This window comes from Rousettus aegyptiacus, unplaced genomic scaffold, assembly GCF_014176215.1.
Source record: "Rousettus aegyptiacus isolate mRouAeg1 unplaced genomic scaffold, mRouAeg1.p scaffold_m13_p_1, whole genome shotgun sequence".
NCBI lineage: Eukaryota > Metazoa > Chordata > Mammalia > Chiroptera > Pteropodidae > Rousettus > Rousettus aegyptiacus.
The window spans coordinates 154,297,754-154,313,173 of NW_023416284.1; the positions used below are offsets into that span (position 1 = coordinate 154,297,754).

General features: G+C 35.5%; 1 protein-coding gene across 1 annotated transcript in view; it reads left to right on the forward strand.

The window, feature by feature from the left end:
- The window catches only part of CLVS2 (clavesin 2), a 66,888-nt gene that overhangs the window by 41,888 nt on the left and 9,580 nt on the right, over positions 1-15,420 (forward strand). The window contains exons 4-5 of the mRNA XM_016154065.2: positions 6,347-6,457; positions 12,723-12,943. Coding sequence (XP_016009551.1) covers positions 6,347-6,457; positions 12,723-12,943 — 332 coding nt within the window. The remainder of the gene's footprint in view (positions 1-6,346; positions 6,458-12,722; positions 12,944-15,420) is intronic.

The following is a 15,420-nucleotide window of genomic DNA, read 5'->3' on the forward strand; positions in this document are numbered from 1 at the left end:
GAAAGGATACCCTTTCTGTAATTTATGTAAATTTTGTTTCAGAGATTGCTCATCAAATAGAAAGCTTTGTTAAGTCCATATTTTGAAATGCAGTGTGATCTATCTTTGAAGGGTGACTTGTTTTCTGTACTAGGATTTGACTGTTCACTTTTTTAACCATCCAATTAATTTTTTCTTTCTTTCTTTTTCTTTTAGGAAAACATGGTATAGTTAGCATATCAGAGCAAACCAATATTAATATGTTTAAACATTGAGGGAAACTGATATTGATGCTACTTAAGGAACTAGTAGTACTCACTGCTACAATAATCACTTTTTACTTTCTATACTAGGCACACTTTTAGAGTGATATTATATATGCCATATACCTATGAACCATTATAAAAAACTATTACCATAATTTCAGACTGCTAGACAGAATCTTATGTCATGTATATAAAATTTAACTGAAAATGATTGGAAGCATATCCTAAAATGCTCAGAGTATTGTTTCTGTCTGTGGTTGGTATTGTTTTCAATGACTTTTTAAAAATTATACTTTATTTTGGTTTAAAATTTCTACAGTAAACACGTTTTATATTTATACTAAAAGTATCATAAAATAACAATATTTTTAATCCTAGTATAACTTTAGAGATAGAATTGTGGGATTAAATGTGTAATTTCTACAATTATAATTTATTACTAAATACACTTTCCAATAGTACATATAATAGTTGAAACCAAGTGCTTCAAAAAAACTGCAAGAAAGGAAGAAAAAAAGCAAACATAAAAAAAAAGCTTAAAGATTTATTCTGAATGGGTAAATTATACATACAATTTTTTCCAATGTCCACACTGAGGACATTTCTTAGCACATTTGATAGGTTTTGAAATTGTAGACAGTCTTGAGGAACAAGACCAAAGTTGTTGATTTACTTCTCAGAGAAAAATTCATTTTGCTCACATTTATGACTGTAAACTGTACCTTGATTGAACCAGAAATAATATCAATTTTGTTCTCAAATCTGACAATCTGCTTATAATAGTATTATCTTAACATAATTTTTATATTTCATTAAAATCAATTGAAGAATTTGAATAATATATGAATGGTTCAGATTCTCTAATTTTTCTTCTTGAATAGCTAGACATTCAAGGTACACATATTTTTCCTAGAAATATGTAAATAATTCACTTACGTATATATGATATATATAAACATATTTATACACATCATAAGATTACCTCTGTGATCATTTCCACATGTATCAAGAAGGGTTGATAATTGAGATGGTAGCCTGGTATCTCAGAGATGTGTTCAATGAGTAATAACTATGGTTAGCCAATAGCAGTCCTACTAAATATTGTTCCCATTTTGCAGATAAGAAAATTGTGGCTCAGAGAAGATAAATAGTTTACTTAAATAGTAAACATCAGAATTTATTCCATGAATAAATATTTATCTAGTTACTTTCTGGGATACACAAATGCACACACACATTTTGAAATACTAGAAATATAAAGATGAATCAGGCACAGTCTGGCTCAGAGATCTCTCTGGATAATTTAAGGAAAAAAAAAACAGATTTATTACAGAGAGTGAGTGCTTAAAATGTCATTGGAAGAGCTGGGACAATGAAAGTTAGGAGAAGATGAAACTGCTCTCCTGGTTTTGAGGTCACAACCCTGTAGATGTGATCCAGAGGTCAAGAAACTGCTGTCTTCCCCTCTGCGCTGCTGCTGTCCCTGCCGCCTCTAACCCTCCAAAGTGGCACCTAGAAAGTGGAAGGTGGGGTCCAGACACTGATGCAAACAATTGCCCCTCTAGAGCTTGCTTAGCAGCTGTCACTACATTGAGAAGGAGACTGCTACCTGCCTTAGTCTTTTATATCTTGCTCAAGTGCACCTCATTGACAGAAGTTTCCTATTTAGAATCCCAGCTGTAAGATTCATATGTTTTTGTTTTTTATCTCTGCCCTATTGGTTGGGGAATGAAGTAGGTGAAGTGGATGCCAGGCTCAGCACCAGTAGACCATATGAAACACATGACCTCTACACTCAGAGAGATAGACAATTTCAGGGTAATATGGCAAGTGCAGTGATGGACGTAGGCATGCTGGTGATGGCGGGCTTTTATGGGAGAAAAGGCACGGCCATCAATGTCGCAGGAACTGGGGCATGATCAAAAATGAAGGCATTGGACTTCAGTTTCCAGTTTCACTTGTAAGAAGCTTGGAAGTTCCCACTCTGTCCTAACAACTCTGTCCTAACAAGCTTGAAAGTTGCCAGTCCGTTCAGTAAAAAACTGAACAAACTGAAAAATCAATAACTCTTCCTAGATCCATGAGAGGTGAGCACACAGGACAAACCACTACCATCAAGACTGAAGAGACAGAGGTGAATACAGGGAGTTACAATTTACTGAAGAGACTTGGGAGGGGAAACAGGTGTGGGAATCAGTGCTAGAATAGGACAGCCTGAACTGTAATTGACAAATTGCTGGAGGCTCATTGTAGACAAGGCTGAGATTTAAAAGCTTCAGGTAGCACCAATCATCCGAGGGGGGCTCCACACTCATGAGATTTACCTCTGGTTCTAACAGTAAATATTGTTGAAAAATTCCCTTGTGTTTCTTTCAAGGAAAGAGTCAAAGGAACTGTTTTGAAATATGCTAGAATGCTGTTTTTAACAAAGCTTGCCCTCAGGAGAAACTGGTTAACAGAGCCTAATCTGCTGGGATATTAGTAGAGCCTAACTTATCTGGGGGTAGAGAAATAACCAATGCTAGCCTTCCACATCAGAGATGGGAAATAACCAATATTAGACTACTTGTCCCACCTAAGAGGGGAGACAAAAACTGAGAAACACTTGTGAGTTTACAGTGCAGAGTCCCAGGCTCCCTAAAAGACTGAGACCTAATCTCAGGACTGTAAAATGCTTTTCCTACTCCCCTAATACCTTATCACCACATTACTAAAGGCCTGTTTACAATGATTCATTTTTACCTGGTACATCATGTCCAGCTATTGGGGAAAAAATATATATATATAAGGCATTGTAAAAAAAACAGACAAAATAACACTATTTGAAAAAGACAGAACAATCATCAGAACCAGATATAACAAGGATGTTGAAATGATCAGGCCAGGAATTTAAAACAACTTTAATAAACATGCTAAGGACTCTAGTGGGTAGACAGCATGCAAGGACAACTGGACAATGTAAGCAAAGTTGGAAACTCTAAGGACTGAAAAGAAATGCTAGAGACCAAAAACAGTGTAACAGAAATGAAGAATGACTTTGATAAGAATATCTGAACTTGAGCATATATCAAAAGAAATCTCCCAAACTGAAAAGCAATGAGAACAAAGGCTGAAAAAAGAAAACAGAACAAACAAACAAACAAAAAAGACAGAAGAGAGTATCCAAGGACTGTGGGACAACTACAAAAGATGTAATATACCTGTATGGTAATACCACAAGGAGAAGAAAGAGAAAGGAAATGGGCAGTATCACAGTGAGGAAAAGGAAAGAGTCAAGGATTATGGCCGTGTTTTAGACTTGGATGCCTGTGAGGACAGAGATGACATTAAGTCAGAATTTTAACTTAGATCTACTTGATTGTGAAGTCAGTGCTTTCCCTTCTCTTTCACCCTATCTCATCTGTGATTTGATACTGATCAAGTCATTCTATATGTAAAGATATACCCAGGAAATCCCATGACATACATCTTCCATGAGTTATGTGTATAGGTGTGCATAGTCATTTTTCAGGATTGAAGAAGCATGGCCTCCATGAGATTCTTAGAGTTTAACAATCACTGAGCTAAGACTTTTGGTTTAATAACTTGATAGCTGGCATTTAGTTTTGTCCTAGAGATTAAATGCTCATTCAGGAGTATATTTTAAAAGCATACTAAGTAGTTCTGCTTCAGGTAGTGCAGTCAGGAAATTAAATTAAAGCCAAACCAGTTCGATAGCATTTAGTAGGAGCTGATACAGATCTTGTCTGGAGAAGGCATCTTCAAGCTAGCTCCTTCAGGATTCGCCATGATTAATGTTAGCCAAATATGAGTTTACTATAAATAAGATACCATGACCAAGATCAGCAGAGACAAACAAATTCAGGCCCTCAAGGACTCAGAAACAAAATACCTATCTGTAAAATGGTTATGTTCCCAAACAGTGTAATGATGGAATTAAACAAAATGAGCAAGACAAAGCAACTTGCAAATTAAAACCTCATGAGAATCTATTTTATACCCTTCAGGTAGGCAACAATTAGAAAGAGTGACAATACCAAGTGTGGTATATGGAACAGCTGGAACTTTTCTGGATTACTGGGGGAAGGAGGAGTACAAACTGGTAAAATTGCTCATACTGATTTTGTAAAGTTGAAGTATATACACTCTATGACTCAACATTGACATTTTTATATAAATATACTACACACACACTTGAACATGCACAAGAGACATGTCTAAGAATGAAATCTGCAGAGCATCGATGCTGGTAATGGTACTAAAAATTTGGAAAACAACATGCATGGACAGAAGAAAATAAATTAATTGTGATGTACCATACAATGATGTATATTCTACAACAGTGACAATGAACTATAGCTATATGTAACATGTCGAAACCTCAAATAAAATGAACCTCAAAAACACTGTTATGTGACAATAGAATATGTCCACTGTGATGGTTTTTATAAAGTTTAAATACTTAAAAAATAGTATATTTTAGAGATACATACATATGTAGCAAAAATATAAAAATCAAAAAGTAAATAATAAATATGTATTTATAATATTTGTAAAATAAATATAAAATACAAGCAATGGAAATGCTTATATTTGAAATACAATATAAAATTTTTAAATATGGGGGAGGGTGAAAGAATATGAGTACAGTAAACGTCAAGGTTACCAATCATTTTATATTTCTCAAGCCTAGTGGAAGGCATATAGATGTTTATCTTAGCATTCTCTTTATTTTACATTATTTATCATCTTTTTATGTATAAAATTTCATAACTTCAAAACATACTTGTCTGCATTTCTATCTGATTCACTTCTATTATTGTAATAACCTGTCGATGAAAGTACATGTATAAGAAAGAAGTAAAGACATTGACATAAAAGGAGACATATTTTACATTTAGCTATCCTAATTTATTTATTTTCTGAAATACTGTGGGCTTTTTTTATAATGTATTATTCTCGGAGATAGAAATTACTTTGCAAAAAAATGCTCGCTGGCTCTGAAAATCAGTATACAAAACCACAAATTAATTACTAATGCTCATAAGTGTCCCCCCGCAAATGAAATATTTTAATGGGGTTATACCATGCATATTTTTAATCTTATATCTTGTTTAAGAAAACATTTAAATAAAACAAATACATGTACAATTATTTCAGTTTCTTTTTTTGTTTCTGTTTATGCTCTAAGTAGAACCCAGAGGAATGCCGATTATGACGCCACTTGAGAAACACTTCTGGTGGTGGTCAAATCATTGTGGAATTTTGAACTAGCAGCAGGTCCATTTATGTTGACTCCATAGTTGCCATTCATTTGGCTTAAGGATGCCCTTTGTATGGTAGAGTAGGGTTGGGATGTGCCTGTTTAGTCATGGAGAGGAAGAAAACACCTCTCTACATCACTTCAGATGCAAACTCTACGCAGGTGAGTTCTTGCCAACGCAGAGCTGGTGTTTTAGCCCCATTTTACTCCTGTGAGGTGAGCTCAGAGGGTTTGACTTTCATTTTACCTGGTGAAATGCATCTCAAAATTTTTTACACTACGACTCTAGGTTTTTATTTTGTTTAAGGCCATTTCTTTTTGTTAATGGTTGAAATAAGGTACGGAGAATGTTTATACTAAAGTTGATAATAAGAGAAAGAATAATGTAAGTTTCAATATCAAACAGTACTCAAATTATAGATGACTACAGTGAAATTTAATAAAACAATTTAAATACACTAATGTAAATACAAATAATTTAAATAAAACTCTATCATAGGTTTATTATTTGACAACTTTCTAATGTCTTTTATATGTGTTTCTTGGCCTATAATGACACAGCAATTTGCAGACTTAAAATATGACACTCCTAAACATGCTGAAATTCTTATCGACAGTCTGTTCTTGAGAAAGATTTGCTTTATTACATATGCTTCAATTTCTGGAAGAGAGTTACAATGTTTAAATGGAATACATTTCTCCTTTCTTCTTCTTTGACCTATACAAATCTCGTTTAAGAGTGTGGAATAACAAATCTCTATACTGTATGACCTTCCATAAACCTTCTCAATCAATATATGAAAGGATATTGATTTTTCTCCCCTCCATGTTACTCTAGGACAGTTTCCCGGCACGATTTGGAGGAATTCATTTTGTCAACCAACCGTGGTATATCCATGCCTTGTATACTGTGATCCGGCCTTTCCTGAAGGAGAAGACTCGGAAAAGGGTATTTGTTTATTACTTTGTTTTTTGATCCTTACTCCTCCCCATTCAATGAATTATGATGCATACTGTGTATTAATATTGGCTATGGTAAATGTGCTTCTATATTGTATATAAATATTTAACATTTTAAAATTCTTAAAGACTTGGTATTAATTCTGAGCAGTTTATCTGTGACAGAAATATTTAGAAGCTTATTCTCTTATTTTCCCACAAATGGGGAGAACATTTTAGCACATTCCTTATATATTAAAGCCCATTTAAAAGTAAAAAAAAAAATTATGCCATATTACTATATCGTTATTGGTGCATTTAATTTCAAGTAGGTCTAGATGAAAGGTATAATTTTATGTCGATAAATGGACGTTAGTTATTTCACGATATGTATAGCATTGAATATAGTGCATTATGTGATATGTAATATGTTTGTGGTGATTGTCATGATCAATCACACATTTCAGAAAGAATGTTAATATGTAGATATATTAATATTTCTTAAAATTACACATTACTTGAATTCTAAGATTCAATTTCAAAGTACATACAACAAAATAATCAGTTTTCTGAGAATATGATAATTTATATAAAGCATTTAGCACAGTGCATTGCATATGGTAAATGCTGAACACATTTATCATTATTAGTAACAATATTGATTTTAAAAATGCATTTTAATGCACATTATTTTATTCTCTTAAACAGCTTTGAAAGTAAGCTTAGTAAGCATTATGTCCTATTTCAGAACAGAAGAAAGTGAGTCTTTGGATAAAGAAATAACTTGCTTACTCATTTATACAGCTGTAAAGTGGTGCAGCAATATTTGAATCAAAATAGCTCCACATTTAAAGTTATTTTTACCATTGTGCTGTGCCAATTTTCAAATGATTAGTTCCTCAGTAAAATACTTCCAAAGCTATATGGAAGATATATTTCCATGTTTCTCAATGAATGAGAAGGCACTTCAGGTATTTCAGTTTTTCAGTGTGATAAAAGCCTCATTGTGAGTCGGAAAGTGAAATAATTGTTAAGTATGTGTTTGTATCAAACATTAGTGACAGTTTTCTGTTTATGAATTTGTTGAGAATTTTCCAGTGGTTTAGGAGGAAGAATTCCGTAAACAATTATAATTGATATTAGGAACTGTTTCTACCACTGAGTTTCAAATTAATTTACATTTTAGAATTCAGAAAAATGTGTTGGCGTGCCTCACAAATAGCACTTTCACATTTTGTTTTGTGAAGGGATGATCAGGTGATCCAAAACACCTGCTGAGACTTTTAGGATAAATTTTACTAGTGAATGCTTGTGTAGTACTCACTCTATGCCAATGCTGTTCTAAGTACTCTACATATGTTAACTCATGGAATCCTTAAAACAAGACTTTTTCCCCTCCTTTTATAGATGGGAAAACTAGGCATGAGAGGTAAGCAATTCATTCTAAATTACTGCTAGGAGGTAGTAGAGCTGAATATGCAGATTTGTTGGGAAGAAGGAATAGATAAAAGGTCTTTAGATAGAAATATTCCAGATATATCTGACAAACAGCAGGAACAGAATGAGGGATTTATTAGGGGAAGACTGGGTAGCAGAGGACTAGGTAGGAGGGAACGTAGTGTGCCAAGACATATAGGGCATTGTATACCGCTGCAAGGATCTGGGCTTTCTGTCAGAGTAAAATGAGAAGCATGTGAAAGACTGAGTATAGGGGTGACTTGTCCTGACATGATTTTAACATGATTCTGCTCTGTTGAAAAAGATCGAAGAGGATTAACTCTAGAAAACCAGGAAGGTTCCAGGTTTGGGGGTTATTTGATAGAATTTGACAATTTTGACAATGTGTAGAAGAATGCATTGCTAGCATTATTCCAGATGGAAGTGAACTATCTCGACTTTAGCATTTTAATTAAAACTATATGACTTGTAAATTTTCATATGAAAAAATAATTACAGGTTAAAATTCCTTTAATTTCAACTTATATAATTGATGCACAACGCAAAGCTATTATTTTTTCTTACTGGTGTCCCAAGTAATTAAGCTTCATAATATTATTTAAATACCTTATATTTCAGGTGCTATAAATTTACACTCTGAAAACTGGTAAAAGAAAACCTAAGGAGTAATTGTAAAGCTTCTTTCATAAACAGGAAACACCCGGTTCTTTGTTTTCTTAAATCTGAGTTTGAGTCTTTGACACACCTGGCTGATGTGAAGGACCGTCTACCTTAGGTGTTATAGGAGTCCCTTCTGCTCATAATCTCACCAATATCTGGAATCTTTCATGCAAAGCCAAACTTCCCAGCCATCATGGCCACTTATGACATTCTCACTGGTCAAGCCAGTATTAGTTCTTTGAATTAAGGTCTACTTATGCTCTCGAAGTGTCTGTGAAAAAAGAGCATCTTTGCTGGAGCTAGAACCCAATGGCTTGGCTTCAACCCACTACTCCAGTGCACTAGTCCATGGCTGTGATCTTACCCTTCCCAGGAACTGGCAGGAAACAGATCCCCCTTCTAGTTTGTACAAATTTCTACTACGTCCTCAAAAGTACCTATTCCTTGCCACTTTTCAAAAGTATTCTATTCTCCTCTTTTCCACTCCAGTCACCTGGCATATTCTCCTTAATGACACCATTTATGGAAATAAAATAAAAATGGAAGTATTATTGAAGCTAATTTTTAGGATTTTAAGGTACGCTGAGGCAAAGGACAAAGCTTCTTGCATGAAATAGAGGAAGAGAAACTATAAGGAGAAAAAAAAGTAAAATATCAATAAATGATGTTACTACACAGATCTAGTTAACACAAAGAAAAATATGAGCAAAAATGAAATAGTTGAGTAATTTCAATGCATCCTTATCACCCAAACTAGAAGTAAATTCACATTTAAGAGTTCTCAAAGAGAATCTTCATATAACATATATTTTTTAACAAGGCTTAGATTTGAAGAATATATATTTTATGAGTTGTCAAAGCAGTATATGCATAATGTAACTAAGTAAATCATATGTGAGAAAGTGAGAGGTACTGTAAAGGAAGAAGTACTGTGGAGAAAGTAGATAGTGCTTTCTAGTTTGGGTAGCTTTGTAGTATTAAAAAAAGAATCACTAGGGAAAGCCTTCCTGAAAGGAGAAGACTTTGAAACAAAGACTTGCAGGATGTGGGAGGACAAACCATGAGAACATCTGGAGGCAGAAATCTCCAGGCAGAAGAAACATTCGTTGTGAATGTTCTGGGACATTGTTCTGAGACAAATGTGTGTATGGTGTATTTCAGCAGGGAGTGAGTAGTAGGAAATGTGTTCAATGGAGGGGTTCATGAAGGGTTCCACAGGATTTATTTTAAGAGAAAAGAGAAGTCAGTGGGTAATTGTGAGCAGAGTAACATGGTCTGACTGATGTTTGGACATGGTCATTCCGGCTGCCGTGTTGAGAATAGAATGTAGCGGGTAGGAGCGGAAGTAGGGAGAACAGTTAGAAGGTTTGTGCAGTAATATAATTTGAAGGATGATGGAAGCTTGAGTTATGGTTGTAGGAATGGAGTTGGTCAGATGTTTGAATTCAGCATGTATTTTGAAGGTAGCACCAAAAGGATTTAACAACAGTGTAGATTATGAAAGGAGTTGAGGAAGAGTCGAAGGTTTTGGCCTGAGAAACTAGAAGTATAGTTCTACCATTAACTGATTTTGAAAATAGGGAGGAGCTGATTTTGAGGAGAACATTGTGATTTCAATTGTGAACCTGTTACATTTGAGGTGACCATTGACCATTTAAGTGGATGGGACTTAGAGAATGGAATTACCAGTATGGAGTTCAAAGGAGACGTCTCAATTCAATATATGAATTTTTAGTGTGTGGATAATACTTAAAGCCACTAGAGTGAATGAGATCACCAAGGAGTAAGTATAGTTAGAGAATAAATTCAAGAACTGAAGTCTGGAGCTCTCTGACACTATGATGTTGGGGTAATGAGGAAAAATCACCAAAAGAGACTGAAAGACAGCACCTATCAAGGTAGGAGAAAAACAAGAGATCCTAGGGAAAAATATTTCAATGAGGAGAGTCATCTACTATATCCAGTGCTGCTGAGAATTCAAGAAAGATAAGGATTAGAACTGGATACTGAATTTAGCAATTAGAGGGCTCTTGACAAGAGCTATTTTCATACTATCGTGGGAGACAGCACTTATTTGGATTGGATTCAGGGAAAAAATGGGACAAGAATATTTGGACAATGAATATAGACAAAACCTTAATGAGTTTTGCAATAAAGGGAAGGAGAGAAATAGAATAATAAGTAAAGGTGTCAGGAGGGCCAAGAGAGGTTTTATGTGTCTTTATGGGAGGAGAGGGATGAGTAGATGAGTAGTCTTGGCCTGTTTGTTCTCTGATGGTTAAGATCCAGTAGAGAGAGAGGAAATTTGATTATTGAGAGAGACAAGGGAGAATTACTTGAGAAATACAACTGAGTAGAGGAGAAAGGATGAATTCTAGTGTGCAAGTGGAGAGGTTGGCCTTTGTAAAGTTTATCCTTTCATTGTACTAAGAACGAAGGCAAAGCATATGGACACAGATGCTGGTGGGTGGGTTTCATCTGGTTGCCCTATTTTTTTTTCAGTGAAAGAGGAAACAAGGCCAAAACCAACAGTGATGTTGAGGGAGGAGGTAACAGAGTGTTAGCGAAGAGAGAGGAAGTAGTGTGCTGGATTACATTTACTTTTCTAAGAATTTATTATCATAATTCTTGCATGACTTGAAAGTTTCTTACATAAAGTAATGCATCCGATAAAATAAAGGTTATATACCTAATAAAATAAGGGTTTCAGATGCTTGAGATTAACTACCCAGGAAAATACTTTTTTTATGAGAAGAACCTAGGAGTGTGTGTGTGTGTGTGTGTGTGCGCATGTGCGCGCGCGCACACGCATGCGTACGTGTGTATGCCCATGTTTTCCTGGGCTGCTGTGCTTTGGAAATAGGAGTGGGAAGGTGTAATGTTTCCAATTAACATAATGTAATTTGGGACAGAGGCATCTTCTACCTCTGTAGGTCACACATCAAGTATTTCAGGCAGTTGTTTTCTCTGCTTATTTTGGCCAGGGACTTGTTTTCATTTGCTTTTATTCTTCCCTAGTATGTTGAAATTATTTGCTGATTGATGACACCCATCCCTCTCATTCTATTTGATAGACTATTTATTTGATAGACTAGTCTTTCTTTGTTTTTCTATATGTTTACTTTGGTGGATTCTAAAGTATAGAAAGCAAAGATGAATGTGTTAGTCTGTTCATCATGAACATGAAGTATGAAATTATTTGTAAGTCACTTATAAAACTACACTTGATCTTAGCTAAAAGACCAAGAAGTGATAAGTCACTTATAAACTAATTCTTAAGTAAATATTATATAAATTTATATGAGATAACAACAGTGCTTTATCAGATAAGACTGATCTGCAGTTTTGAGACCGAAATGAAAGAAGAAAGAGGTAGCAATTTATGGAGAAATGAATCTTGAGTATGTAGCTTGAAGAATTATCCAACTTAACAAAAAAACTCTATGTACATAGTAATACCAATAATGAATATATACATACAGCTTTACATTTTTAATCCATTATTCCATTTTCTATTTGAACAATAAGCATGGAAAACTCTAATAGAGAAGATACTGGCAACATTACACAACATAGGTCCTTCGGGACATTAACCCTTCGCTCAACCTTTCATTATGATGATGCCAATCTACTTTTATTTACATCACATACTTTACATTGTAAAGTAGTAATTTAGTGGTTACAATATTCTTATTTTTATTGATAATAAAAAGAAAGCCTTACTGTCAACAGCTTTTGGACTTAACAACTTGGATAGGCTCTGTAATTGTGTCCCTTATGAGAAGAATCTGTTTTAACAGCATTCCTTGTGTACATTATCAGCACAACCATTAGGATGATGTACAGATCAACATGCACATCAGGTTCTGCTTATGTCCCCAACTATGAAACTAAATTTCTGGTTCCAGCTCTTTAACCCAATCTCTGTTGGATCATCTAGAAGCTACTTAAAATTCCTGAGCCTCAAGATTTTTATATGAAATATTAGGATAACAGTACCAGACTGCCTGTTTTACAGAGTGGTTGAGGGGCTTAACTATTTTTATGGACGCAGGAAACTTATTTTTGCTCTTCTTATCCTCACTTCCTCCCTTGGCATTTGGATTATATTGATTCTCCTCTGTATGTTTCCCTCCACCCTCTTATCGCATTTGTAGATATTTTTGCATGGTAACAACTTGAACAGTCTACACCAACTAATTCATCCTGAGATCCTACCCTCTGAGTTTGGAGGAATGCTGCCCCCTTATGACATGGGAACATGGGCAAGGACACTGCTTGACCACGAGTACGACGATGACAGTGAATACAATGTGGACTCCTACAGCATGCCTGTGAAAGAAGTAGAAAAAGAACTTTCCCCCAAGTCCATGAAGAGGTATGCTGCAGGTAGCTGGGAAGGGGGCTGAGGCCAGGATAGAGGCATCCCAAGTCTAACTCTAGGTTTCATTTTTTTCTGAAGTAGATATTTGGTGGGGATTTTAAAGCCTTTCACACTCCCATGATCAGATGTCTAGGAATTCTGAGTCAAAGATAAAGTCATTCGAGGTAACCTCGACTCAGTTTTGGTCCAAATTTACAATCTAGCAGGAACCTTAGAAGTCACCAAATCCAGTGATTTTTTAAACTATATTTCATGTTCTAGTGGAGGGCCTCAGGCCAGCGGGTGGGGTGGGGACAATATCCATCTTTGCTGCAATGAAAATGACTCTCTTTCTACCTAAGCAATTTATTAGACTTCTGTATAAGATTTCATTTGAAGAAAGGGATTCATAGTACACACACACAAACGTACTTCAAAGACTAACATTAAAAACTTATGTTCTCTTTATGGTATCTCTATCAAGTTTCTGTGTAAAGGTGTAGTCATTCCTAGGGCACAACGTTCTATTTACCTACACCTTTAATCTTTATAAAGTTCATTTTTGAGTCACAGCCTCACTCTGATTCTTTGATTCTCATGGTATTTTTGTGCCTGTTTTCTTTCAATCAATGCATATTTATTGAACACATGATGGGGGGAGGGTAGTTTCCAGACATGCACAGCTGTGTATTTGCCTCTAAGTTTGCATACTACAGCAAACTGGAAGACATTAATTCCCAGGTTTTCACAAGCCACACCAGCCCAGGGTTCATTTAGATAACATAACAAATGTTATTTATTGGTTCATTTCCTATCACAGAAGTATAGAAACCACAGCTCCTGCAAGCATGTTCTTACCTAGCTCAGGAAAAACCCAAGAGCATTGCACATGCCACCCAAACACTGTCTTACATGTTTCTCTGATGAAAGCCTTATGGTCCTTTTGTCATTGCTCTGTCTCACGGTGATGCTTCTGTTGTTGGTGGTGGTGGTGGTGGCATGTGTGATGTCTCTCTTTCCCTAGGCTGCTCCACCACTACTTGGAGAGAATGAAAAGGCCTCTGACATCTCCAGCTTTAATTTCTCCACTAACTATCAAGCTTATGTTCAAACTGAGTTCAGGTTTCTCAACCCCCTTCTTTTAAACCAGGGCATCTTAATTTGAGTTATATGCTCTCCTAAATGAAGGGATGCATGACTAGGGTCTCACAGGGGTCTGTTAAGTACTGAAAATTATATTCGAAACTGTTTCAGTATTTGTGTATGTGTATATGTATATGTATATACAGTGTTTTTTTTCTGAAGAGAAGGCATATATCTCCTCAAATTCTCTGCTTTAAATTTTTAAATGACTGCTAATTATACAATATAAAATCAACCCCATCTCATGGCTTACAGTGTGCTATTTGATCTGATCCTGCCTACATCTCTTTAAATTTATTTTCTTTTTCTCACCTACTTTTAAGACACAGCATTCTTTATCATCCTTCGGGTCTCCAGCTTGTTCTTATCTGAGGGTCTTTATAATTGTCACCTCTGGCTGGAATTCTTTTTTCCTACATTGTCTAATGGCTGGCCTCAGTCAAAGGTCATCTTCTCAAGAGGGTCTTTTAATATTTCTCAATTACCGGGTCTTAATCAGTTCTATTTCCTTCTTGTTCTAGTCACTCCCTATCAATCAAGTCCTTTATTTCATTCTATCACTTATCAGTCTGATTTTATTTAACTTTATAACCATCCCCCCCACCCCATCACCTTCCCCAGTGTAAGCTTCATGGAGACTTTAGGAACTTTGTCTCTCCCGTTCTCTTTGGAATCTCCAGTACCTGGAGCGGGGCCTGGCACACAGACGATGCTCACTAGGGACTAGCTTCTGCTGTCAGTGGCCCCTTTTATGTGCAGTGTTTAGAATTGAATAAGTGATATCTGATGCTATTACTACTTGCATTGAGGTTCCAGAATTCTGACTTTGCAGTGTAGGCCTCACAACTTCCTTTCATTGCTGTTGTTGCTGTCACTGTTGCTGTCCTTTAGGCATCTCAAGCATATTGCTGACTCATATTGAGCTCCTTAAAACTAGTATGCCTCTTTATTTTCCGATCCACATCCTCATAATTCTCTATTTTTATGTTTAGCTTTTTCCTCCAAGCATATTATTTTAATTGATTAACACTGCCTTGTTGTTAAGATAGATTTGGCTCAGTCTATCCACCTTTTGAAGTCTTTATGAATCCTGATTTTCTTCTCCAGTTAATTAGGCCATGTTGTCCCCTGCAGACTTGGCTTATAGCTTATCAACCTCTCCAACCTTGAGTTTCTTGCTCCAACGTGGGCTAATTAGAATCTCAGACATCCTTTGTTTGTGTAAGCTTTGTAGCATATGAAGCTTTTATTGTTTTATTTGAAAACTTCTGAACAAATTAGATTAAGAAAATTGTTTCATTTGATTCTCATCTTCTCTATGTCAAAGAATGGCAGTTCCCTGTCAAGAA